Genomic DNA, 27,761 nt, shown 5'->3' with positions numbered 1-27,761 from the left:
TTGCAGCTAATCATTGCACTGATACTTCAGCACAGAGACTAGTTTCTAAAGATGATGCCAACACAGTCATCATAGCTGTGTGTGTTTCAGCAGGAAATATTTTGGGCTAAGTGTTGTGCTCGGCTGTTTCAAAAGAAAAATATTTAAGGGAAAGTGTATTGTCATGGTAAATGACATATAAAAACTAGGGTGGGGCATGGGAAAAATGGCTAAAGTTACACACAGATGGGAAAAGGCAAAAGTCACATTTTGTGAAATCTTACTCAGTAGCTGCTCCTTTGGGGAGTGGTGCTTACACAGAACAGCAAAGCCATGACAATGTGGTGCAAGTCCTGAGCCTGTACTGACTTCCCCACGGACTGTCTGTATAACGGGATTGTTTACCTAAGAGGATTCCCTTGGTATTAAGGACTGAGCCAGGCCAACTGTTGCCTGCCCAAGAGGCATCAAGGGGGAATGGAAGTATAGGGATTCCCTGGGATGGTTCTGACTTGTTGTGTTTCCCAAGCTGAATGCAAATCTTGGTATGGATCATAGAATAACAGAATCAGAGAACAGTTTGGGCTGGAAGGGACCTTAAAGATCATCTAGTTCAAACCCCCCTGCATGGGCAGGGACACCTCCCACTAGATCTGATTCCTCAAAGCCCTATCCAACCTGGCCTTGAACACTTCCAGGGATGGGGCATTCACAACTTCTCAGGGCAACCTGTGCCAGTGTGTCACAACCCCTCACACTAGAGAATTTCTTCCTAATGTCTAACCTAAATCTCCCCTCTTCCAGTTTTAATCCATTGCCCCTTGACCTCTTGCTACAAGCCCTTGTAAAAAAAAAACCAACACATTACCCCTTGCTCTATCACTACACACTCTTGTAAAAAGTTTCTCCCTAGCTTTCCTGGTTTTTGGGAAGGTGTGGATAAAATTCCAGGGAGGTAGCTGCACATACTCCCGTTTACTATAGAGAGGGGGCAAGTGAAATATAGTTTATCTGAACATTAAGTCTTTCAGATTATTTGATGTGACAGATTTAGTACTTCACTAGCCACACTTCTAGGAGCAAGTTCTGGAATGGACAAAAAAGGATGGACATAAGTCCTTAGCATTTAGGACATTTTAAATTGCTGCCCATACAGGCATATCATGCCAAACCAGCAGCTGAATTCCTGTTGATGGAGACTGCATTGCTACTGGACTTTGTCACAGAGCCAGTGTGGGGCTGCAGATCCCCCATATTTCTTCCATAAATTTGGGTCTAAAGTCTCTTTGTAAATACACTTCATACACTATAAACATGCCTTACTGGTTCAGTGAAAGCTCCTTCACACAGAGAACAAGCTATTCTGGAAGAAAGGTCACTTTAAACTAGACTAGAGGCTCTGTTCACATGAACTGTGGGTCCATGAGGATTTATTTGGTGACGATACTGGCTTAAGTAATTCTGGCTTTCTTCCTCCCACTTCCCTCTCTTCCTACCAATTGTTCATGTGCTGCTGCCTGCACTGCACCAGCAGAACTGTTTGTGTAGCTACACTGGGAACAAACAAGGGGACTGATCTAATGCAACAAGGAACAATGGAGAAATGTTGTTTTGTTTTCTTATGCCAGATCGTTTGACCTGTGTGATTCATTACACAGTTATATACATCACTCCCTGGCAGAGAGGAGGAGGGCAGGAGGCAGCAGAAGAAATTAGATGGATGGGGTGGGATGGGACTGCCTGAGCAGCACTGCTGCTGACCATGAAACCACATGGTTTAGGCTTTACTGATGCCAACTGCAGGTTGTTGCCCCTCTGTCATCATGGCAGAGTTGTTAGAGAGGCACAGACAGTCCTACACCATGGGTCAAACCCTTTCACCCTTGAAGAAAAAGCACAAACTAGAACTGGCACACAGGGAGATTTCAGGAGATTGCTGAGCTGAAGTTAACCACTACCACCAGGATGAGATCTTGTTTCTCAACCATCTTTCACTCCTGGCTGCAGCTTCCAGCCTTCCTTGGCACCAGTTCTGGTGGTCATCAGGAAGTTTGCAGAAGTCTGGTCACATTCATTAGCAAAAGAGAAAAGATGTGCTTATCAGTTTTCTTCTGGGTTAGTGTGCTGAACTGAATCACTGAGATAGCCTTTGGAAAAGCTGAGCCCAGGGAAGATAAGTGGTGGAAAACCAGAACTAGGAAGATGGAGAAGGTACGGAAAGGGGGGTGGGTGAGATGTCCTTCCTTCAGTATTATTGAGCTGTTAGATCAACTCAGCTGTTGCGTCTTCTGATTCAGATACACCTTCCATTTTTATGCAGGTTGGTAGCTCTAGCAGATAGATAAACTACTTTCATCCATATCATCCTGAACTTCCGCAGCAAGATTTGAATGTGTGAGCTGTTCCTTGCTTTCAGAGCATGAGTCAGCTAAAGGTTTGACCCATTAATCTTTCAAATGTGAGAGGGGAAAAAAGACTGCTGCCTTTTCTGGCTGTTGCATTCCCACTATGCAAAAGGGAGCCTATGGGTTTCAGTGTTAATGCTTTTTCATTGGTTTCTAAATTTGCTGTTTTTATAAGGCGAAAACCTACAACACTAAATGCCAGGCTTACAAACCCAACTGGTGTTCTGAAAACCCAGCTGTGTTTTCAGATTCTTAATAAAAAATACCAGTAAAACAGCCTCTGTAATTGGAGATTAACTGACAGGGCTCTTAACAATACATGGAGCAGAACAGAATCCACCTCTGTTGCCATGGCTATGTTTTCCCATCGAGCTAATAGAATTTAAAAAAAAATACTTTTTCCAGTTAGTTCAGCAATTCTGACCTACACACACATAGAAAACGTTTAACATCAATAAGAAGAAACACTTTTTAGACAGCAGAGGCCAGTATCTAGTATTTTACGTGCAGGGCTATCTCTGTGCATAGGTAAAATAACTGTTACCTAAGGCAGCACAACCTGAGGGGCAGTACAAAGGTCAGGGCCCCACTGGAAATGTCAGAGCTCCAAGAAGTCACAACTGCTCCACGGAGTAATGTGAGAGGTTTGAGGGCAACAGGTACTTCCTGGGGTGAATATCTCTCCAGCCTTTTTCCATGCTACCTGTGGCAGTGGAAACAAGCAGCTCAGTTTTCCAGGGCTGTGGCCCTTGATCTGTCTGCCCACTAGCTCTCTATTTCAAGTATCCTCTTTTCCCAGCACAGCACAGCCCCTTCATCTTTAGGATGGCAAAATTCAGTGTCACCTACACAGCTGAGAAACCCTGAGCTTACTCTTAGTCTCTTTAAACCAACACTATTTCTTACATTCTTTCTTAAGTATCCTCTACTGTCTGCTCTTGAAAAAATAACGTACTGGGCTACCTGGACCAGCTGGTTGCCAAAATCACCAGAAGGATGCAGGAAGGTGGAGGCCCTTCTGTTTCATATATACAACCTGAGGCATATCAAGGAAGAAAAATGCCAGGGAAGATACCTTGCTGAACTTGTTACAAACAAGAACTGGTCAAAGATGAGAAGCCACAGTCTGGGCTGCAGCAAACACAAGACTGTGGAGTTGAAATCTGGAGATAAATGAGCAAGGAAAGTAGTAGAATCACAACCCTGGACTTTTTAGGAAAGCAGATTTCAGTTTACTCTGGAATCTTCCTGGCAGGGTCCAATGTGAGACTGCCTTGAGGGTATGGGGCCCAGGGCAGCTGGTTGATCTTCAAGGACAACCTTACTCTAAGAAAAAGAGCAATCTGCTCCAATGTACAGAAGCTCTAGCAAGTGTGGCAGGAGGCCAGCATGGATGTGCAAGGGACTCCCAGCTGAGCTCCAACACTGAAAGGCTTATGTTAGGAAAGACAAAGCTCAGCTGGAGTTGAAACCAGACAGGGAGGTGAAGGTTCACATGAAAGTGTCTGTAGGTATGCTGGCAGCAAAAGCAAGGCAGAGGAAAATGAGTCCACTGGACCCATGGAGCAGGGGACTCAGCGACAAAGGAGCTGGAAAAGGCTGAGGTACTCTTTGCTTTTTTTCCCATAGTTTTCACTGATGTGATTTGCCCTCAGGCTTCCCAGCTCCTCAAGCCTAGTAGCAGAGTCTATGGGAGTGAAGCAGTAACCAGCACAGCAGTCAGGCAGCACTGAAGCCAGCTAGAGACACTCAAGTCCACAAGACCAGATGGGAAGAGCAGACCAAAAGCTGCTGGAGCAGCTGGCCAGTGTCATTGTGAGGCCACTCTCTAACATCTTGGAAAGGTTATAGTAATCTGGGGAGTTTCTTGATGACTGGAGATAGCTGAAGGTCACACTTGTCTTCAAAGAGGGCAAGAAGAAAGATCCAGGGAATCACAGAATCATCTGATCTGGAAAGGAACTCTAGAGATCATCTAGTCCAACTCTCCTGCTAAAACTGGATCATCCAGAGCACATTACTCAGAACTGCATCCAGGTGGGACTTGAATATCTCCAGAGGAGGGGAATCCACAACCTCCCTGGACAGCCTGTCCCAGGGCTCTGTCAACTTCAAAGTAAAGAAGTTCTTTCTCATATTTAAATGGAACTGCCTGTGTTCCAGCTTGTGCCCAGTGCCCCTCATCCTGTCACTGGGAACTACTGAAAAGAGTCTGGCTCCATCCTCCTTGCACCCACACTTTAGATACTTGTAGGCATTAACAAGGTCTCCCCTCAGTCTTCTCTTGTCCAGGCTAAAGAGTCCCAGCTCTCTCAGCCTTTGCTCAGAAGGGAGATGCTCCAATCCCCCAGTCATCTTTGCTGGGAATGACAAGCCAGTCTGTCTACACTTAGTCCCTGGGAAGACGACAGAGCAAATCCTCCCGGAAGCCACATCCAAGCATGGGAACGACAAGAAGGTGTCTGTGAACAACCAGCATATATTTACTAGAGCAAACTGATTGGTTTCTACAATGACATGACTGGCTGTGTGGACAAAAGGGGAGCTGTGGACGCTGTAAACTTTTTGAAGACTTTTGACATGTTTTTCTGTAGTGTCCTTATAGTGATTGGTGAAATATGGCTGGATTATGTGGACTATAAGGCAGGTGGAAAGTTGGCTTGGCCTTTGGCTCAAAGAGTGATCAGTGGAACTGGCTGCAGGTTATTAGTGCATCCCTCACGGAAGGATACTGAGGCTAGGAATGTTTAATGTCTTTTACTGATGACCTGGGGGATGCAATGGGAGCAATCACAGCCAAGTTGCAGAAAATACTTAACCGGGGGTGAATGATTGATATGCTGGAGGTCAGGGCTTCTATGCAGAGTGTCCTAGATGAGTTGGAGCAAAGGATTCACAGGAACCTCCTGCACTTCAACAAAGCAAAATGGAAAGTCCTGCACTGGAGGAGAAATAGCTTTATGCAACAGGAAAGGCCTGGGGTCACCAATGGAGCTTAGCAGAAAGACCTGGAGGCCCTCGTGTACAGAACATGGAACTGTGGCTGCCTGATGGGAGGATATAGAGAAAACAGATGCACAGAGAAAAGATGAGAGGCAAGGATGAGGGTCATGGGACATTAATTGAAGCAAGGGAATTTCTGCCTTATTATAAGGAGAAAAAAAGAAAAAGAGATTGCCCTGAGGGTAGCCAGACACTGAAAATGGGACCAGAGTGGTTGCAAAATCTCTTGCCTGGAAGGTATTAAAAACCATTTACGAGACCTTGAGGAACCTAGTTACCTACTCTGAGCAGTGGTTAGACAAGCTTTGGAGGTCCCTTCCAATCTACATGATCCTATGGCTCTGTGAAGCAGCCTGCCCTGAAGATACAGAATGAAAGCAGTGAGACTGATTTACTTACAAGTCACATATATAAAAATTATTTCCATGTCCCTGAATGATCCAGAAGTATCCCAGCATATAAAATAAAAACAAAACAACCCAAACCAGCTCATCTCTGAAGACCTCATGTCTTCAAGGCATTCCAGAATATTTATTTTTTTTTACATTTGCTACTGCAATCCTATGAGAAGTCACATTTGGCACAATCCTCCCATACATTTCAAATCCATCCCTCCCAAATACCAACCATGTGCTTTTAAAATACCAGTAAATCAGGATTGTTTCCTGAAACTGACTGCAGATTTTTAAAAAATAATTTCTTGCTCTCCCATTTCCCTCTATACACTATTTCAAGGGTCCAGTTTCTTTAGTTAATCTATGCATAGTATTTATATAGCAGTAGTATACTAATTAAACAAATAATAAGCTATAATATATGTATTTTCATAATACCCCCTGGGATGTAAGAAATGCTTCCCCCATAATACAGCTGAGAAACTGAAGTACAGAAAAGCACAGGGGCTTTCCAAAGAGAATCTTGGCAGAGCACAAATCGAAGCAAATTCTCTGAACTTTCCAGCTTGTGTTTAACCACGTAACAAATTTATTAATTAGAAGCCTGAAATGTACTATGACTTTTGGAAACTTATCTCTCCTGTCGTACTGGCCTTTTGTGTCTACCCAAAAAGCAAATAAGGCAAGTGGTTTAGACCAAGAATGGTCTAGAGAGGCCAGTAGGATTGTCACCTGGTGAAGGAAGTCCTCTAGCATCCAGAAGGCATAGACTAGTCCAGGCCTGGTAAGCTGGTGATGGAGACTGAACTGGTTGATTCTGGGTGTGAACTTCCCTGCCTGCAGGCCAACAAGCACAGGCTGGCTGAGGCTTTCACTTTCCTTACGTTTTAGATGAGCCACTGAAATGTGGTGGAGCTGAATGCCCAGCTGGCTACCTGGAGGATGTCAGTTGACAGCTGCAAAAAAGAAGGGGAAATGTCTTCCCTCCAGGAGCTCAAGGGCACCCATGGGTGTTAAAAACTCTCACCACTGAATACTTTGGGCCTGCCCTTCTTTCAACAGACTTGCAGCCCTGTTGTGATTTAGTCTTGATCAAGATGCCATTTTAAAAACATCCTGTCCTCAGTTAAAAAACAAGCCTGTTCTTTGTAGATTTTCCTGCAAACACTTTTATCACTACCTTGATCTCACGGCACAGACACAGGCTGAGCTTTTATTAACTGTGAGCTACAATCTTTCCCCATGTATTGTGTAATGCTTCAGTTCCACTGGAGAGACTATGGCTAAAAAAACATGATTGTTCATGCACCATTTTAAGCATATCCCTTATCTCTGAAGGTTATGTATTTCACATACATGGCATGGCTCAGCTCTGCCCTCAAAGCAATCACTTTTTGAGACTGGAGTGTCCCCCTCAGGGAGAAGAGACTCGTTTCTGCCCCTACAAGAGAAGCAGACACGAGGCTGTGCCTGTGGGCAATTACTCTTCCCCTTTGGTAGAGGGTGTTCGGTTGGTTTTTTTTACTGTTCATATGACTCTGGGACCCGTGGTTCTCAAAATAAAGAAGTAAAAATCTGGCAAGGGCGGTTCTGTCACTGACAGCTGTAGTAGGAACTTGCCCAGGGAGAGTGAGGAGCAGAGCTTGTCTTCCTTCCTCCAGCAAGACCGGGCTAAAGGACGTTTAGCAGAGCGAGAAAAAGAAACAAACAAAAAAACAAACAAACCCAACCCGACAAACGAAAAAAACACCCACAGAAAACCTTTTAGGCGTAAGGAGCAGCCGTGCCGAGCGGGAGCCTTAACGCCTCTGCCGGCCTCGCACGCGTCCTCAGCCGGCGCGGCCGCGCTGCCAGCAGGGATCTGCGGTGCCAGGGATCTGCGGTGCCAGGGATCTGCGGTGCCAGGGATCCGCGCCGGGGCTGCCCCGGCCCGGCCCGGCCCGAGGAGGGGAGCGGGGCCCACCCAAGGCCGCAGGGCCCACCCAGGGCCGCAGGGCCCGGCCCCCGGGGCGCCGGGCAGGCCCGCTCCCCGCCGCGCGGCCTCGGCGCTGCTTTACGGCAGGCGTCGCGACCCCCGGGCCGCGCTTGGCGGCCGCGCGGCGGGCGGGGAGGAAGATGTCGGAGCGGGGAGAAGCCCCCGCGGCGGCGGCGGAGATGCCGGCCAAGAAGCAGAAGCTGAGCAGCGACGAGAACAGTAACCCCGGGGACCTGTCCGGCGATGAGAACGTGAGGCCGGGCCGGGGAGAGGCGGCGGGGGGGAGGGGGGGTGGGCTGGAGCCGGGGGGAGGGGCGGCCGCGGGGCCTCGGAGCGCTGAGGCGGGGGCCGCTCGCCAGGCCGCTCTGGGGGGACCTGCCGGGCACGCTGGGCTGGGGGGCCCTGTGCGGTGCTGCCGGGGCGCGTCCCGGGCGGGAGAGGGGCTGGGGGGGAAGGGGAAGGGGAAGAGGAGGGGGCCAGGCCCCCCCGGCCCGGCCCGGCCCGGCCCGGCCCGGCGGCTGCCCCTCGCCAGAGGGGGTCCCGCTGGGAGAGACCAGCCTGGGTCTGGGGGAGGGAGACACTCGCTGTTCCTCCGCGTGGGAGAGGGAGAATTTGAGGCCCGAGGTCTTTCAGCGGCTCTGACTCCCAAGTCCGCTTCAAGATGTCAGACTTGTGGTGGGGGGCTTTTTTTTTTTTTTTTTCTTTTTCGCAAAACAGCAACGTTTTCCGTCTTTCTTGCGGTTTTGCGTAGCGTGTCTTCACTGTCACGTTGCAGGGGAAGATGCAGCGTAAATATATGTGCGCGGCCCTTTGGTGAATGAGGAGTAGGAGCTAGTGCTGATAAGCTCCTGTCAGCAGGAGGAGGCAGCCGGCACCGAGGACTGTAATCTCTAAGTTAGGCTACAATCTAGTGTTCAGAACAAAGGTAATATGGTTGACATAGTATACACAGCTTGATACTTGAAAGGCAAACTTATTCTGAGATATCTGGTGGTCTTTTATGTCGTTACTTAATGGGGGATGGTGGTGTTTGGGTATTAGTTTTAAGCAGTGTGTGTTTTTCTTCTGATTGGAGCACTTCTCCAGAAAGTGAGGGATCTGGACCACGTCCCCCACAACCTCTGGAAGTGTTGCTGTGAGGCAACAGGCAGGTTCAAGGTGCTTCATACCACTATTACTGGGTTATTTTTTTTTTACTGCTCAGCAGCATCTGTGAATCCAAGTGTAATTTGGGGGCAAGGGCATTGGTGTTTGCCTTGGTGCCTGTTGTAGGCTGTCAGTGCCACATGGGCTGTCTGGTTATTGAAAATGTGACCTGTCTCAGTGGTGAAAGGACTCCCTTTTCAAGAGTTTGTGGACTCCACTACTCCTGAGAGGCTGGGATTCTGTTTAAAATTTTGCATGATAGTATTGATTTGGAAGAAGGGTGTGTTTTGTTCCGCAAGTATCTGGGTGCAGACTTGTCAGTTGAGTTGCAGTTTTATCATTGTACCTTGTACCTGCTGCTCTTTTGTTGATGTTATCTGACTAGTCCAGAGGAATCTTCAGTCTTGTGAAGTGTTTTGACTCTGGCTAGCAGGGGTGCTTGGGGGACAAGAATTTGGCAAGCTCTAAAATCTTTTAGGGTAAAGGTGAAGAAACTGGCTTATTTGGGGAGGGTTGGCTCTTTTAGGGGTACAATGTGAAGGGAATGACTCCAGGTTTGGGCAGTTCATTTACAATCTTGTGTGTCTTTCCTCCTTTAGTCCTCTTGATGTCCTGATTTTCAGAGTTGTTGGGCAACCAAAGATTAGTACATCTCTACTGGCTTCTGATGGTACAGATATGAAACTGGGACAAAGAATAAACGTTTGCTGAGAACTGGTGTATTAATCCTTGTAGTTGACCTTATTCCATATTCCTAGTGGAGTCCCTTGTGCAGCTTCATGTTATACTTCATCTCCTCCAGTGACAGGTGGTTGTCTGCTTCTGTCTTCTTAGTTCAGATCTAGAAATCCCATGGCCTTGGGTGGAGATTCTTCCATCCTGCTCTGATGGAAGTGAGCAAACTACCTTGAGAAAAACCAACAAAACAAACAAGCTGGTTTTGAGCAAGCTGGACTCACTGGTATGGAAGGACAGGGTTGCCAGAGATGATGCAGCTGAAGTTGACGTGCCCTGTGGTGGGTGATGCAGGGAATAGAAATGTCCTTTTGAGTATTGTCCTGCAGCCAGACTACATAGGAAATTGTAGTTTCTGTTAATTGTCCAAAGCTGAGTGGGTTGTTTTGTGCACCCCTTTTTTTTTTTTTTTTTTTTCGGTTCTCCCCATCGTTGCCTGAGCTCTGGCTGCTGCTGGTTGGAGGGATGGACAGTTGGGTTAGTTAGCTGATCAGACAACAAGCTCATATTACTGTTGGCTTTTTTGTTTTGCTTTGTTTTGACTTAGCTTTTAGTTGAAGAAAGTATCTGTTGGAAGGAGCAGGAGGGAGAGGTTGGACTTCCTTTCCTAGCAGTAGTCCTGTCATTGCAGAGCTGTGCTGTGCCTGATGTTGCTGAGGGTGCCCAGAAGTCTCAGTCATACCAAGAATCTTAACCGTTCTAAGTGTAGTGTTTTGACACAAATAACCCTTCCTTCAGTATCTCAGAAGTACTAATTTCATCTAGGTCAAAGATGTTTTCTACAGAAAGAAACTACTTTATCTTCAGACCTTTTCTGAAGAGCAGCTACCGGCATTCTGAAGAAACTTCCCTAGATCACAGTTCATGTCTGTCCTTCTTGGGTTGGTCCTCATGTGGCTCATGTTCTGTTTCTAGGGAGGAAGGCTATTATGTTAGTAATAGATACTTAAACACATGAATCTAAATAACACCAAATCCTTTGAGAACTTCTGTTCTTATGGAAGAGAAGAAAAAGTGGAAAGGCCAAGGACTACAAAGTTAGTTGACTTGATAGAGCCATTAATGATGTCTTGATTACATTCTGTGTAATTTGAACATTTTCAGGATGATGCCGTTAGTATTGAAAGTGGAACTAACACTGAACGCCCTGACACACCAACCAACACTCCTAATGCACCGGGGAGGAAAAGCTGGGGGAAAGGAAAATGGAAGTCAAAGAAGTGCAAATATTCCTTCAAATGTGTAAATAGCCTCAAGGTAGGTATGTGTAAGCTTCAGCATGGGAATGCTGGGTACTGCTTGCTGGCAGTAATGTTGACTGCAAGACACTGTCAGGATAGATATTTTTGCGTATCTGTATAAAATTATGTTCCATGCTCATTTGAAGAAAGTACTTCTCTTATTTGGAAAAGCTGAAGTTTGGAAGAAAAAGGATACTGAGAAATAGGAAACAGAAGGTAGTGCTGCCATTAACCCATTTTTAGTACAGGTTTGCCAAGTTCTGTGCAATATGTGATGAATTTCATGGAAGCTGTAGTGGCTTGAGTAAAAGAGACTGGATAAACAAATTCAAATAAAACAAAACCTGCAACAACTTGATACAAAGCACAGAACCTGTACAGATTTTTCTACCTGTTCAAACATATTTTGGAAAAAAAACCAAAACACAACAGCCCAACAATCTTGGAGTAGCCTTTTCCTCACATTTATCAAATCAGGTGTTTTCTGTCCTCTGGCAGTTGTCATCAATGACGTACAGTGCAATTTGATTAATTTATCGTAAGTGTTGTGATTATGTGTTCACACCTGATCTAGGTCATCTTTCCCACATGATGCCTCATGGTTATAAGGGATGTGCATTTGAGTCTTTACTCTGTTCTTGTGGTTTTCGGTATTACTGTGGGTTTTTTTTTTTTGCACTGGTGACAGACTATGGTGAACTGAATGCATTTTCTCTTTGATTCTTTTACACTGTCAGGATGTTGTTCTTTTACTTCCCAGCTGTTTGTGGGATACTTAAGTGACAAAAACTGTAAATTTGTCATTTGATTTGATTTTTATAAGATTTCTAAATAAAGGAAAGATTGGAACAAGGTAGGAGTTTTGCTAAACTTCATGTTGCAACTTCACAGTGGATATTTTCTGCAGAATTGCTGTAAGAGGTTTTTGCCACTCCCCCACATGCACCTGTTGAGCTGATGTAGCTGTTTCTGAACTTGGGCTTCACAATCAGCCACTGCAATGCTGGGGTATCTGAGCAGGAGGGGATGAGAGGTTTGGAGCCTGGAAACCTCCGAAACGAGCTTTGCCACTGGAGAAACAGCCATTGGAAGTTAGACTGACAAAAATGTCTGGGAAACAAGTTGATCTTAATTTTTATAGCTCAAAACCCCCCTTCTCTCTGGTCTTCTCAGGGTGTAGGAGGAAGGGAAGCTCTTTCATTTCCACCTAAGCAGGCAGCCGTTCTCTCAGTCGCGTGAACCGCCCCCACAGGTGGTGCTTTTTGTGGCTTCAAGTCATGCTTCAAACACAGGCACAGGCCTTTCCACACCCAAACATTTAACAGGTTCCCACTTCTGCTCAGAGTATTTGTTTTCTGTCTAAAGACCAAGTATTCCGAAGTAGTTAGTACTTTTCAAGTGACTTCTGGGAAAACAGAACAAAGCCTCACCCTGACTCCAGCCCAGGCACCACTATAGGGTGACCCTATGCAGTTAAACAATCCCTGACTTCTGTGGATTTGGATCCAGGCCTGGGAACAGATTCCTGTGCAAGTGGAATCAAGCTGTGAGGGAGTAAATGTAGCATGTCAGCTTAGTGGCTTATCTTTATTATCTTTTTTTATCCGTGTCTCTTTTTAAACTGAAATGAATACTAATAATAATAAACCTGCATGTTAATACAAAGACTAGATAGCAGCAAATTTGGTAACTGTTTTACTCCACATGTGAGGGGCCTCTCTTTTTTTTCCTGTTCTACCATATTAATTTGGCAGACACTGTGGAGATAAAATCTTAACAATTTGATGTCATATATGGGCTCAGAAAGACACTTGTGTCTCTTAGGATGTCACATCATATATCCCCTAGTTTGTGTCTTTGACCTATGCTTTACAGTGCTTATACTGAAGTTAATGAGGTGTTAATATTATTTAAAGACATGAAAATTAATTTTAATATTATGTAGTGATTTACAAATTACATGTTTGTCTACTTTTCTACTCTTGTTTTTCCCTATTACTTTGCTTTTTACTTTTTTCCCTCAAAGAAGCAAAGAAATACAGCAATTGCTGTTGTCTTTGAAAATTAAATGGTTATGATTCAGCCTGAAAAACTCAGTGTTTGGTAAATATGCTTTTTAAGCACTACCATGGAAGTTATTTTGGGTGAAATCTTAAGCATCAGGAAATCAAAAATATAACTTTGAAAATTACAGGAAATAAAAACCTGTTTTTCTCTTTTTGCAGTACTAAGTTACTGTAAGTTATACTAAAAAAATCTTTGCTCTCTGTGGGCTGAATGAAAATGTAGCTTATAAATGAGATTATTCAGCACATCCTCACATACATCCACATATTTTGCTTATAGATCTCTCAGCAAAGAACTGTGTATATTTTGCCTTGATGTGCTAGAACAGTGCTGTTACTTGCTCTGCCCTTTGCACTTGCTCAGGGTGGGGCCCAGGGGCTCTTAGCAGTCCCATGTTGTCTCTCAGTGTCTACTCACTGTCCCCTGCAACCAACCACATGCAAGATTCTAACTTGTTGATGTGTAAAGGTGAGGTAACTAAAACCACTGCCAATAGTGGCTTTCTTCCCCTTCTGGGAGCTGGAAGTGCATGTGTGGTCAGCTGGTTCCCTGCTGGCAATGCAGTGACAGCATGTTGAAATGTGTTCATGTAGCTGCAGGGCATTATTTTTTGTGTTGGCACAGTATTCACCTCACTGCCTTCAGTCTAAAACCAGGTCTCGTCTTATACTCTGACTGAACTTGAGTTGGCATTGAGAGAGTAAGAGCCACTGAGTATTTATTTATTTGCTTTTGTAACAACTGTAGGTGTATTTTCTCCTCTTACACCTTTCTCTGGGTGCATGAAGAACCTGAATGCTATGGATTTTGTGCCCTTTATTCATATCAGGGTGAAGATGGCTTTTCACGGTTCTGCCTTTGGACCAGCATCTGGGTCACTCTTCTGTCTGTACAAACCAGTGGTCAGATTTGTGTGACATACTTGTCATCTCAGGTTAACCACAACGTGCAGCACCTAAAAGTGTGATGTTTTTAAAAACCTGCTTCATTATTTAGCACTTAGGAGAAAAATTAGAGCAGACAAGTATTATCAGAATATCTCTGTGCTATCTCTGACCACTGAGGATGATGGTAGTTTAAATGCCACGAGCATAACTTCCTCAGATATCCTGGTGACTTCCTGCAAGAGCCTCTGCATGACTCCTTCATCCATTGAACAGAAACTGTGATATGTATGATCAGGCTCCTGGAGGTTGTAGTGCAGATGATGTAAGTGATCAAAAGACATTTATCTTGCAGAGAATTTTTTCCCAGGGAAGTAGGTTGTCTTTGAAAAAGTTTACTAAATACTTTAAGTATGTGCTCAAATACAGAAATATACCAGCAGTACAGCCCTCTGGTGTATGTCTGTACTGATTACATATCACAGAGTCTGGGTCCTACCTAGAAAATCACAAATTTATTGGAACCTGTGCTGGAAAAATATTTTATCTTGAGGGGGGGGGGAAACATCTTTTCACTTTTCCCGTTGTAACTAAATTTATCAGAAAAACTATGCATGTCAGAGCACAAAGTTACTCCAGAAAAATGGATGCAAAACCTGGTAAAATTTCTCTGTAATAAAGCAGTGGGGACCCACCCATTTTACCTGTGTTATCTTCATACAGTACATCAAATGCCCTCAGTGTTCACCAGCATGAGCTCTTCCATGCAGAAACTTGAAACCAACTAATTAGTGGAAATCCTTCTTTGAAGTATTCTGTACTTGACCTTTCAGCCATTATCTTCAAGAATTATTTAAATACACTCAAAAAACCCCAAAACCTAGAAAGTAAAATTCATAACCTTACTGAACACCAAAAATCTTGGCCTTGTGTATGCAGTTTTATAGCATGCAGTTGTCCTCATTCTTCATCTCTAGTTAAACTATAATGCTTCACAGATGCTGAATACCTGCTTTTTCTTCTGTCCTGGGGCCACTAATAACCTTGCTACTTTTCCCTTTGCAAATATCCCATATCCCTCTTCACATAAAGCCACTGGTCTGCTGTTTCATGTTATAATGGGTAATACTTTGTGTGAAACTTCAAACAGTTCTTTTTAATCTGTATACAGCTTTAAAAGTTGTTGCCTATACTTAAGAAGTGCAGGAAGGCCTTCATTTCCGAAAGATGTTCTCCCTTCTTTTTCTTTCTAGCTCTTCTAGGTCTGTTAATAACAGATACTGCCTTTTTCAGTAAATACTGTTTTAAATTCTTCCAGACTTCCTTACTTTTCTTTTCCTGAGTAGTGTTGGATTCCCCACCCACACCCCCTCCTAGGATTTATTCTTTGGTTCTTGGAAACGCCAGAGCTGCCAGGGCTAATATTTCTCCTGCTGCCTCTGAAGTGCTGCCATTTGAAGGCTGCTTAACAGCCCTCATGAGACACTTCCTGCCTGCCTGCCCTGTCCCAGACAGTCCCCTGTGGGGAGGCACTTTAACGAACATTATTCTTACTGAAAACATCCTGTCAGGAGAGGCCAAAATACTGTTATCAATTATTAACAAGCACCACCATATTCATCACAATTCATAAACATATCTGCTTCTTTTTTCTTTTTTTTTTTTTCCTCTGTTGAACTGATGTAGGCTGTGTAAAAATAATACTTGGCTCTTCTCTGGTAACTGTTTGTGAACAGGATCTGAAAACTCCTTGTAGACACAGACTTTGCAGCAGCATTGTGACATGCTAGAGAGTTTGTGTCTGTGATAGGACTGCAAGACCTAACTGTGCTGCAATAGTTCAATGTTGCCCTCTCCACCCTTATACCAATATAATTCTTCTTTGTGAAGTTGTAAATCCTTGTGTGGAAATAATTTTGACAGAATAAAATGCATATAGATGGCCTTAGATGCCTTGTTGAAAATGGCAAAACAAAGTAGTAGAGCTGCAAATATAACTCAGAAGTTCTGCGAGTTTTTGGCCATAACTGTGAGATAACACTTCTTCCCCTTCACTTTTTTTAAAGCTTGGCTGGGAATTCTGCTTTAAGACAGCCAAGTTAAAATGTAAGGTTACAGAACTGCTCTTTTTAATTGCTCACTATCTGAAATTATACTGGGTGCACACCTACTAGTTCTATGAGGAAAACATCAATTAAACTGTTTATCACCACAGCTAAATTTCACAGAAATAATATGAATCTGGGTTTTATCTTTTTTTGTCTCTAATCTTTCTTTACATCTACAGGAGGACCATGGTCAGCCTTTGTTTGGAGTCCAGTTTAACTGGCACAGTAAAGAAGGTGATCCTCTTGTTTTTGCCACCGTAGGCAGCAACAGGGTGAGTAATCTGTTTTTAACCATGAGCTTTTCCTTGTGGTTCTGCTTGCATTCTTCTTTTTCAACCAATCCCTTTGCCTGTGTTTGGTATGGACACAGATATTTCATATAGAAAGCTTTATTCCTGAAGGACAAAGCATCTCTTACCTGGGAGAGTTGCATCGTCTGGATTGTTTTATGAAGTCACATGTTAGCTATTTGGGGATTAGCCTGTATGGTAAAAATCCTTCGGGAATATGAACATGGGATAAGGAAGAGAGGTGCATAAATGTATCTTTGCACTAAAATTACCCTTCATAGATGTTATTGTTTCCAAAAGGTCATATGCTCTAAAATAGGATGAGAAGTGTCTGCAGAGATGCCACACAGCTCAGCAGCTAACTCAGTGGCCTGTGTGGAGTGAATTTATAGGCTTTTTCTGAACAACGAATTGGGTAATTTCAGTCTGTAAAATAACTTCTCAAGTGCATTCTGTGGAAGTGTTGTGAATAAACAAGAAGCTTTTCATTTCCAGCTTTTTTCCACCTGGCAGTTACCAAAAGTGCTCAACTAAGATTAAACAAGGTGTCGATGCTCATTAAAAAACAGAGTAATGTTAGAGATGGTGGCAGTAACTAATTTCTAATAGATCTTAATCTTACTAAGACAATTCAAATAACAGATTTTAATGTCTGGGAAGGACTGTTGATAAGTCCTGGAGTGGTGCTTTACTGAGACTGGTGTGAGCACTCTTCTATCAAACCATTTCCCCCTGTTGGAAACAAACAGATGATGGATGTGATCTAAACCATAAGGACACACTACCTCTCACCATTAGGAAGTCAGTACCCAAGTTTATGTTATTTCCTTTGAAATTATCACATGCAGCAGTCTCTCCCCCTCCTTTTTTTTTTTTTTCCTCCAGGTTACTTTGTATGAATGTCATTCCCAAGGAGAAATCCGTTTGTTGCAGTCATATGTGGATGCTGACGTATCCTTTTAAGTTAAAAAGCTGCTTGTTTGCTTCCTCTTTCTCAAAGATGAAGAAGCTTTGGAGCATGAAGGTCTTGTCTGTGATTTCATACTTTGCTCACGTGGCATATTCCTTATGTTAGGTGACAGTCTTGCCTCTTTCCTACATCCTAGAGTCCCCCCTGTTGACACAAATATTAAAAATGCCGACTTGTGGAACATGCTGTATAAAAACATTTAAAAACTGATTCTCCATCAGTGTAATCTTCCCAACACTAGTATTTGTGTCGTGTTTCACATTCTCTGCTTTACACTGGCCTCAGCTTCCCTGCTAATTGAAACTGGCTTTTAAACCTAAGAACTAAGTTTCTTGCTCTGAAGTGGCAGTAACTTGTGTTGATCATTTGCAGTATACAAGTTTGTAGCTTGAGAACTCGTTCTTCATCCTTATTTTATTCCCAGCCTTTAGATGTTTTGGAGCAAGAGGCTGGAAAGTGAGAGAAGGTGTTCCTGGTATGTTAGGGAACAGAAGTGGGGAAACCTGGTATCTATAGAAAGGTGATGTTGCTTGTATTTGCAGATGTTTTTCTCACTGGGTCCAGCAGAGACTCCAGAGCACTTGTATGAAATAGCAACAAGTTTGCTTCATCAAACCCACATTGTTTTAAAAAAACAACTGGTTATTCTGTGTTCCTTAACGTAAGGTGTAGGCAGATGAGAATTTCTATACATGTGCGTGGACATATGACAGCAATACCAGCCATCCTCTTCTGGCTGTGGCAGGGTCCAGGGGTATTATTAGGATAATTAATCCTATTACAATGCAGTGCATAAAGGTGAGTGCTCAGAACTTGGAGGTGCAGCTTGCATTTCAGTAAGACATGAAATTTATGTCTTCTAAATACATGTAAACATGAAGGGGAATGATAACTTGGTCTCTGAATTCTATCCCAGCACTACGTGGGCCATGGAAATGCAATCAATGAACTGAAATTCCATCCAAGAGATCCAAATCTCCTTTTATCTGTAAGCAAAGGTGAGGAAAAACCTCTTTTGTTTTTGTATGAATCAGGACACTTTGGATTGGATTTTCGTCTCAAAAATGGCCAAAACCTCAGTGAATTTTTTATGAATGGCACTGAGCAAGTTTACCTTGAAAGTCTAGAGCAAATCTTGCTCTTTTATGACTATAAATCTTGTACATGTGAAATCCATGGCCTACAATAAACATAACTCCACTAAGAGGGGTGTGGTGCAACGGGACCGAACAGTGCTACTGTGAGGGGAGAAGATGAGCGTTTGAGCTGCTCTCCTAACAGCTGTGTTGAAGCTTTTTCTGTTGTGGAATTCTGTCCCCATCTAGTGGGGATGTCCTGATGTCGCAGAGAGCGTTCACCAGTGTGTCCATTGGGAAAACTCCCGCTGGCTGTCGCTCAGGAGCAGCTCCAGCTTTAATTGGTGTGAAAAGCGTACTAGTGAAGGGAGAAGTGAGTTTTTGGTGTGGTGCTTTATGGGCTTGTCCAGAACATACAAACAGTCACAGCTTCCTAATCCTGACTGTTTTGTTAAGAAAGGGGATACTTGATCTACTTCCCAAGAGCAAGCCTTCAGGAGTGCTCAAGATGGAAACGTTCACATAAAGGGACTGTAGAGTTGAGTGTGTCTGGTATTACTGATGAAGCTATATGAGAACAGGAGTTGGGAACCTCTCTGATTCTTGCAGCTGTCAAGTTTGTGCTGTGGACCTGTAACACTGAATTTCTTGAGTCCTGTACATTTTTAGTTTCCCTTTTTAATAACCTTCTGACATCCACCATAGTACTGCAAGTTTTAAAGTGCAATCTCTGGACCAGGCACTATCTCTGAGAAGCCATGAGGTGGCAGGAGAATACTGAGGTCTCAGAACTGCTTGGCTGAGAAATGAGTAGGAAAAAAGAGAATATTTGGGACTGTGTGGTCTTCCAGTTGGTGTTGCTGTAATTCAGTGCAGCCTACTTGTGGAATCCAAAAGGAAAATACAGTAGAGGCTCTTCATTAGAAATTGTTAAAGCTTTCTTTAAACAAGTGGATTAGTCTGATTGGCTTCAGAATACATATTGTTTATAGAAACAATTTCTCCCATCCCTGCAGTCTGTGGTTCATAGCAATAACATTTTTAAGGTTAAAAGAGTGAAATGGAAAATCAAAACTTCTCTGAATACTAATGGCTGAAAGGAATTCTAGCATCTTTGGTACGCAAAAGACCAAATAAAAGCATACTTGTTTGCTTCTCAGACTCCTTGTTTTTCAGATGATCTTAAGATCCAAGTATATTTTTGTTAGCAGCTGTCCCAGGGGAGGGGGTGGGCACAGTTTCTCCACCACAGAATTACCCTAACAATAGTTTAGTCCTAATGGCAATTTTAGTTTCTGCAGTTCCATTGTTTCTAACAAGTGAGGAAAACTAAGTGCCTTTTTGATGTTTACATGAGCACCTGTTATTGAAAGTGGTTAAGCTGAAATATATTATTCATATGTGCATATAAAAAGCAGCATGTAATTTTATTTGTTCTTTATAGATCATGCATTGAGACTGTGGAACATCCAGACAGACACGCTGGTTGCAATATTTGGAGGAGTAGAAGGGCACAGGGATGAGGTGTTAAGTGCAGTAAGTGGAAGACTGTGGGGCAGTGATTTAGTTTTGCAAAGGGTAGTAAGTCTACACTGTGCAACTTTTTATCCTCTTGTGCACTTTTATTGATATAATACCTACTTAAAAAATACCTGAAGTGCATAAATACTGTTTTAAGGGGTTAGACAAGTTTAAAGATAAGGTCACCTCTCAATATACAGGACAGGTGTTCACTTTCTGTATGTTTCAGCAGGTAGTTTTCACACAGTACAGCCTAGAAGTAAATAAAATAGAGCTCAGTGGGGCTAGACTGAGTAAAATGTTTCCTTGATGGTCCCACTTCTGAAGTTCTTGAGGTCTTATCAAGCCAAAGCAGCAAGAGCAAATAAACCTTGAAAGACATAGTAGGGAAGGAAAGAAGTTATTCCAGGTGAGTGATGCTGCTTTTCAGTGGCTGTGAACAGACACTGGTACCCAGCAGATATCAAGTAGAATATTGTCTTTTTAATACTCTGCTCTTAAGAACTGTTTCCCTTCCTGTTGTGTGAGCTGAAAGGTGAGGGATGCAGCTCTATGAAACCTGGCACTCTGTGATTCTTTTGTAGTTCTAAACAGTCATCACCCATGTTGTAGCCCTGGAATTCTGCTAAAGTTGCTCCCTAAAATGAAGACTAGGGAATTTACTGAGGGGGGAGAACTAGGTGCAGATTCATTGTCTGTCAGTGCTGTTGAATACACCTCTCTTTCTTTCGAGAGAGTAAATATAATTATAAAGATCCTGTGTTTCTTTGCAGTGAGCAGGATTACATTGTTAGTATTATCCTATTTGAAATACACAGTTTTGTTACATTCTCTACACAGAAAATGCTGTTTTGATGGAAATGATGGAATAAAGTCTGAGTTAATATAATGCAGCTTAGGCTGGGGGTTCTCAAAATGATTTTATGTACGTAGGATTATGATCTTCTTGGTGAAAAAATCATGTCCTGTGGGATGGATCACTCTCTCAAACTCTGGAGAATTAATTCGAAGAGAATGATAAATGCCATCAAAGAGTCTTATGAGTACAACCCAAATAAAACCAACAGGTATGTAGTCTTCATCTTCTTGGCTGTCTTTGCAAAACACGAATGCTCTCTTCAGTGGCCCAGGTTGGTTCCTATCCAGACTGGGAGTTCTTGGGGATTGTGCTGGGTACTGAATCTCCCTAGAACAGTGTCCTACCAGAATTTGTTTCAGTAGGATTTTATTGAAAGTTCTGAGACCTTTATTTCAAATATCTTAATTCAAGTGTCTTAATTATTTCTTATCTGCTTGACTAGAAAATGGCTGGAATTATTGTCTTTATCATTCTTAATTAACGCTTGTATTTCATTGTGTTTCAAGATGTCAGTGGCTTTTCTTCCTCTCAACATTTCTAGGAGGGAATTAAATCCATGTAATTAAATGTAGCAAAGAGTTTTTTGTAGTATTTTTTATTTTACTTTAGGGCGGGGACAAAACTGTTTACACAGTAGTAGTAACCTTAATTGTCATCATTCTCTGATCTGACCTCAGATATGGTAAATTGTCAAGTAAACACAGCAATCAGATACATGATAGATAAATCCTCCTTTAGGAAGTTCCTCAACTTTTTTTAATCTTAACTTCCAGTTAAACCTTTGAGAGAACTGGAGAGTCTAAAATACACTGAGCATGTTCAGCAATGAGACTTGCTGTGAAAATACACTTACTTTTTCTGGTCCTCTTACCAAATATTAAATTACTATTTTTAGTGTGCTTTTTAAAAAATATTACTTTTTTATATATTTTTTTATATAGTGTGTGTGTGTGTGCATTTCTTTTTACCAATTTAGATAGCAGCAGCAGGAAGCTGAGCTTTAATTAGTTCTTGAAGTATTTGTCAATGGGAGCTGTGTTCAGCATCTGAAGGAGTGGTTTTACTCAGCACTGTCTGCACAGTCTTGTACCTGGGAAACTAGTTATTTCATTAGTAAGGAGGATGAAAACAGGGACTGTTCAAACTATTATTTTTTAAAAAGCATACAAAAATCTGCTTTGTTATAAACGTGTTAAAACAAAAAAGACAGACTTGTCCTTTTAACATTGAGGTATGTTAAAACTGGCCATTAGACTTGTGCTTCTGTGTTTCTTTGAACCTCACTTGGCAATTTTCTCCATAGGCCTTTTATTTCCCAGAAAATTCATTTTCCTGACTTTTCTACAAGAGACATACATAGAAACTATGTTGACTGTGTAAGATGGTTGGGAGATCTAATCCTTTCCAAGGTAACATTGCAGCTTTTCCAGCTGCATTACTTGCTTGTTTTGATGATCTTAAACAATAGAAGTTTTACTAGCATTTGGGTCTTAGTTTAAATCATTGTTCTGTGTCAAATGATTTTATGGAGTGCGTTGTGAATTTTGTCAGCTGTCAGGGTGTGTGGAAAAGCAGCTTATACTGCTTATTATTATATAACTTACTGCTTTAAATTCTTACTATGGCTGTACCTCTGCTAAAAGTACAGGGATATCAGCTGAGCAGAATCTGCTTAGAAAGACTATTTAGATACTGGTGAGGGATCCTGCTGCTACAGTGAGCAATTAAGGTTCCCATAATGAAGTCACTTCAATTAATATGCTGTGTCCACTCAAAACATTGGCTTGCAGATACTAAATAAACTAAGGGGTCCAACTGCCTCGTTGCCAGAAACTGGTGCTCACATGGTGCTGTTGGTTGAAGGGCAAACAATCCTCAAATCTGGTTGATTTGAGCTGTGCATGAAAGTGTTTGAACAAATCTGGCTGACTTCCTCTGAAGTGGGTGAGGGAGGGCTCCTGCAGTCCTGTTATCCAGCCAGGCTGTGAGAAGGCTCCCAGTGATGTAAGGCTGGAGATGTGGCTGTGATCTAAGAACAGAGGTGAAATTTTCAGTTGTATGTTTTTTTTTAATGTCATTGGAGAAGCTGTGAGATGAAATGTTTGGTTATAATTATAGCTAGACTGAATGTGCAGTATAAATTCTAATTATAGATTACTATTTTTTTTTTTCCATTGTTTCACCCCAGTCTTGTGAAAATGCCATAGTGTGCTGGAAACCTGGCAAAATGGAAGATGATATAGATAAAATCAAGCCCAGTGAGTCAAATGTAACCATACTTGGGAGATTTGACTACAGCCAGTGTGATATATGGTACATGAGGTTTTCAATGGATTTCTGGCAAAAGGTATGTGCCAGTTTTGACTTTGCTGTATTTGAAGGTGTGCAGCTTTCATTGATCCTGTGTTTGTGGGCATGAGAAAAATCTTGGTTCATGCAAAGTTTGAGAAACAGAGTTGTTTACTGCCAGGAGCTTTATATGAAACTAGAGAAGCTCCAGATGCTTGATTCTGGGTTCTGCCTGGTGAAAAAAGTTCCACCAAATAAATACTTATTTTCCACCCAAGCTGTGTTTACTGATACCTTCCTTGCCCATCTGCAGAGATGGATGATAAAGTGGGAGAAAGGAGGCACATCTTACAGCATTTGTAACCCCTCCAACAAACTCATTAAGTCATTCACACATTCCAACATTCACACACAATTTCTCAGCTATAGAACCTTTATAAAAATCTGACTTCATTCTTTGAGATTGTATTTTAAAACTTCTTTATCCTCTGTTTTCTTTTAAAGATGCTTGCTCTGGGCAATCAGGTTGGCAAACTTTATGTTTGGGATTTAGAAATAGAGGATCCTCATAAAGCCAAGTGAGTATTTACTTTTCTAATTTATTTTATTTTTGTTAAGACAGGGATTTGGGGTACTTTTTCCTTTACTAGTAAGTATAGAGATTCTTTATCAGTACTAGTCACTTTCCATTTTAACTACTAGGTAAATAAGCATTCTGAGCCCCTGAAGGCTAACATTTATTATTTTTTACTGATTTTTTATTAATATTACAGTAGTGCCAAGAGGCCCCAGTCAGATTGTGCTGTGTACCATATGTAAATACAATAAAAGGCAGTTTGTTACTTAAGGAGCTTACAAAATAATTAGGTGGAAAATTTACAGAGCAGTTAAAAGATGTGTTAGGTGGATATAGCACATGAAATTGGAGAAATAGGTGAAAAGATCAGAGTAATGAGAGTCTAAAGGTTAGTTGTGAGCAAAATATGGAGAATACAATATGGCTTCCCAGTTACTCACCTGTGTGGCCAGGCAGTTTCACAGCATGTCCTTATATAGCATCATAGAATGTACACATATGTATTAAAACATTCAATTACATTTAAAAAAATATTATATATGTAATATACATTCTCTTTATAAAATGTATATGCACTGTGTGTGTAGATAATATATGCATTATATTTGTCTACACACTATATATATTATATATACACTTACAGATAATTTATGTAATTGTGTGTGTGTATACATGTATTCCTTAATGTATGAACTTCCTGAAAGTGCTGCAGTCTTTAATCACCCAGTGATTTTATTCCTAACCACTGGGAAAAAACATTGATTTTGAAGTCCTAAATAATGAGATTCAGTAAGCTTTCGGTCAACGCTTTGGGGGAAATTGGGTGGCTGAGAAGTGGCAGTGGGGGGAACAAGGAATTACTGCTTCCCCAAGTCCACATGTGGAATGCAAAATAACCCTTGAAGGGTTTAATCCTGTTGCCCTTCAGTTCTTCCTAAGTCCCATCAATAAGTGTAGTAGCAAGTGCAGATTTAATGTTGCAGCTGAATGATTTTACTTTTCTTTATAGATGTACAACTCTTACTCATCCTAAATGTGTCGCTGCCATTCGACAAACCAGTTTCAGCAGGGACAGCAGTATCCTTATAGCTGTGTGTGATGATGCCAGTATCTGGCGCTGGGACAGACTACGATAGGTGACTTTTTCTTAGGTGAAAGTAGAAAATATATTTTCAAATTATAATATAGTCTGTTAACTTGCTAGTACAGTAGATGCATGTAGTGTAGACTTCCTCGAAGGTTCAGCAGACTGGAGCTGAACTTAGTGATGTTTACATTCTGTTTATTGTTCTGCTTGAAATTGCTGCTTTTAATAAAAAGAAGTATTTTTGTAAAGTTTTCTGAATTGTCCATTTAAATTATTTCCCACTCTGAGTTTTCACTTACAGCCTGTGTTGTTGTTTGGCATGCAGCTGGCACATAAATATATAGTAACTTGCTAGAAATTGTGATTGTCTTATATCAGAGTTATTGGAAGTGTGTTTTAATTGCCTCTTGCGTCATTATCCACAAATAGCCTCATTGCTGTATTACTTGTCCTAGGAATAATGAATTCTAAAATCAATGCCATTTCATATAGTTTTAAGATATGTACAATTGGTAACAATGAAAGGGGGAGGTGTGGATAAGATGGCAGACATCATTAACAGTGATAATCTGTGTGTAACTTGTCAGCATCCAGTTGAAATGTCAGTGGTTCTGGAAGTGGTGCAAGACATGGCACAGTAGCTGTGTGTACCTGAGTGAGGAAGAGGTGTAGTGAAGCTCAACTATTTACATACTGCATCTACAGAACTGCTGGCACGGTATGAACCAGCATTTATGCAACAGTGGTGGCCTGAATGCCTCATAGTTCATTCTGTGGAAAGTATTTGGGATTTGCAGAGGCTGAAAACTCGGGGGGGCAGGGATGTGGTTGGGACAGCACTCCAAAAAGGCAGTGGGAGTGCTCAGGCTTCCTGCAGGCTCCAAGGAAACTGCTTTGATAGCTGAGCTGAAGTATCTTGAGAACACTTGGAGGCTGGAACTATTTAGCCTTAGTAAATGCTTTACAGCAGCCATCAGACTGAGTCTTCTGTGGCTTCCCATGTCCAGTGCTGAGGGTGAAATGGGATACAAAAGCACTAGGGATTTTTCAGCCATGGGGTTTTTTGGGGGGCATTTAAAGTGGTACATTCTGACAAATGAGCTGCTTTGTTTCTGAGGAAGGAAAGGAAGGGTGATGCTTGACTAGAGAGAGGCCTAACACAATCGAGGTCAGCTTTAACTTCTGTATTAACTTATGAATGTGCTGAAGACTAGGCTTTTAAAATGCAGACAAATGTTCCAGCAGGTTTGCCCTGAGAAAGCTGGATGGATTCAAGGGGTTAATGAAGGAAAAAACTAGAGAATGTGAAGTTGCAAAAGCAGAGGTGGAGCAAGCCCCAGAGAAGAAAAAATTCTCTTTTCAACAGTCAGCCCCATCTGCTTTTAGGATTAATAGTGTCTTGAATGTACACCACTAGGGGAAAAAACCTCCTTGTGAACACTCAGATCTGTAAAGCTCAAGTGAATGTAGAAGTAGTGCATTTATTAACTTGTGGTGTTTTCTTCCTGGAGTTTCCTAGTTCTAGATTTAAAAATGGGGACAAATCAAATTGTTCTGCATCTTCTGGAATATGCAGAGCTAGTAAAGTTACAATAATTGCAAAAGAATTTAAAGAAGAGTTTAATATTTTCCAAAACCTTTAATATTATAACATATACCTTTCCACAAACTGAAGCTGTGCTCACCCACTTAGCTTGAGAGCTCCAGTGCCTTAAGTTCTTCAGCAAAAGTCTGGTGTGACCCCCTCCAAGCAAAAAGCTTTCAGAGAGGATTCTGGACCACCTAAAACTGAGGGAGCACAAAGCTGAGGCCTGTATATAGCAAAGGGGCAGAATGGGTGTGTGTCCCATCCAGCTCTGCTTCCAAAAGTGGCCCTTTACCATAAGCACCTGAGTGTTCACTTCCCAGGATGCCTCTCAGACAATACTGAGGCTGTTCCTTATCTCGGAAACTTCACTCCCCTGCAAGGAGTCCTTCTGTCTCTGCTATCCCTACTTCCAGCCAGTTTAAGCCATTCTTGCCCATGGGCCTCCTTTCCTGTCGTACCAGATCTTTCCTCAGTCTCAAATTATCACTGCAGAACAATCAGAATTTCCCTTTTGGAAGTTTCATGCCACCCCAAAACCAACCATGAAACCCCAGCAGCATCCCAAACCGCTGATGTTGGTGCTCAGGGTGCAACCCACCACCTTGAGCCACCATCTTCCTGGCACCTTTCCTTTAGGTCTTGGTGCATGTGGATGAGATCCCCCTAAGCACAGAGTCTGGGCACTCAGGCCATGGAATGGATGGATGGATGGGTAACCCAAGGAACCTCTGACAAAGAAAGTATTTAATTTTTAAACATTTGAGATGCGTTCCCAGTCCTGCACTGAACAGCCACTCGGTAGCTGCCTGGGCAGCCTAGACAGTGTGGCAGGGCTTCAAGACGTGCTTTTATGTGGTTGAAGCCATACGGCACGTGGATCACTGCTCCACAGCTGGGGGCAGGCAGCAGCAGTAACGCCTCCCCCAGGCCTTCAGGCAGCACCACAGCCGGGCACAGCCCTCCCGCAGGCGCCTGCTCCTGGACTTTTTGGGGCTGGGGCCCTGGGGCTGCAGCCTGTCCTCCTGCACCTCCTGGTGCTCCTGCTCCTCCAGCACCTCCTGGTGCTCCTGCTCCTCCAGCACCTCCTGGTGCTCCTGCTCCTCCATCCTGCTGGGGGGGAAGGAGGGCTCTCCAGGGAGGATCCCACTAGGGGCCCCCAGTGTCCCTTGCCCCTTGGCCATGTCTCCATCCAGCTGCTTGTGGATCGGCGTGGATCGTGTGTGTCCAGCCTGGATGGCATGGTAGGATGCCAGGACATGCTTCCAGGTGCTTGAGGCCATGGCTGGAGGGCTGCTGGGGGACACCTGCACATCCAGAGGGCTCTGTGCCCTGTCCCCTCCATGCCTGGGGACCTGCTTCTGCTTGATCCCTGCCGGCACTTCCAGCGTGGAGTCCTGGCCAAGGGCTGTCCCTGACTCCCCCACCAGCCCCTCCCTTCACAGCCTCAGGAGACCAGCAGGGTTCTGAGCAGGGGAGTGCTGCCAGCTCTGCCAGCACTCCAGGCCAGGGCTCTGTTCAGGAGCAGAGGGAGCTCTTCCCTGGAGGGAGCCTGTGAAAAAGGGGCTG

The 27,761-nt window shown here is 42.9% G+C and overlaps 1 protein-coding gene and 2 long non-coding RNA genes across 10 annotated transcripts in view; 1 reads left to right on the top strand and 2 right to left on the bottom strand.

Moving 5' to 3' along the window:
• LOC127385391 (uncharacterized) overlaps positions 1-7,714 on the bottom strand; it is a 46,301-nt gene extending 38,587 nt beyond the window's left edge. For 2 of the 3 annotated variants that reach the window (XR_007889666.1, XR_007889663.1), the window contains exon 1: positions 7,537-7,714. This is a non-coding gene — a long non-coding RNA (uncharacterized LOC127385391). The remainder of the gene's footprint in view (positions 1-7,536) is intronic. The other variant, XR_007889664.1, reaches the window with a different exon arrangement.
• A 139-nt stretch (positions 7,715-7,853) lies between these two features.
• On the top strand, positions 7,854-24,858 carry EED (embryonic ectoderm development). 2 transcript variants are annotated; one of them, XM_051620906.1, is made up of 12 exons: positions 7,854-8,008; positions 10,743-10,895; positions 16,118-16,210; positions 17,114-17,179; positions 17,871-17,996; positions 18,115-18,196; positions 19,719-19,810; positions 20,729-20,862; positions 21,958-22,063; positions 22,843-23,001; positions 23,448-23,521; positions 24,530-24,858. In XM_051620906.1, the coding sequence occupies exons 1-12, from the start codon at positions 7,898-7,900 to the stop codon at positions 24,654-24,656; spliced, it is 1,323 nt and encodes a 440-aa protein (XP_051476866.1). In that variant the 5' UTR covers positions 7,854-7,897; the 3' UTR covers positions 24,657-24,858. The 2 variants fall into 2 exon arrangements, with proteins under 2 accessions (XP_051476866.1, XP_051476875.1); XM_051620915.1 differs by lacking the exons at positions 18,115-18,196; positions 19,719-19,810.
• A 2,064-nt stretch (positions 24,859-26,922) lies between these two features.
• Positions 26,923-27,761, bottom strand: part of LOC127385015 (uncharacterized) — a 235,774-nt gene continuing 234,935 nt past the window's right edge. For all 5 annotated transcript variants that reach the window (XR_007889571.1, XR_007889569.1, XR_007889567.1 and 2 more), the window contains exon 6: positions 26,923-27,744. This is a non-coding gene — a long non-coding RNA (uncharacterized LOC127385015). The remainder of the gene's footprint in view (positions 27,745-27,761) is intronic.

The sequence above is a fragment of the Apus apus genome, chromosome 1 (genome assembly GCF_020740795.1).
Source record: "Apus apus isolate bApuApu2 chromosome 1, bApuApu2.pri.cur, whole genome shotgun sequence".
NCBI classification, from domain to species: Eukaryota; Metazoa; Chordata; class Aves; order Apodiformes; family Apodidae; genus Apus; species Apus apus.
The sequence above is the reverse complement of the archived record's forward strand: the minus strand, read 5'-3'. Positions and strand labels throughout refer to the sequence as shown.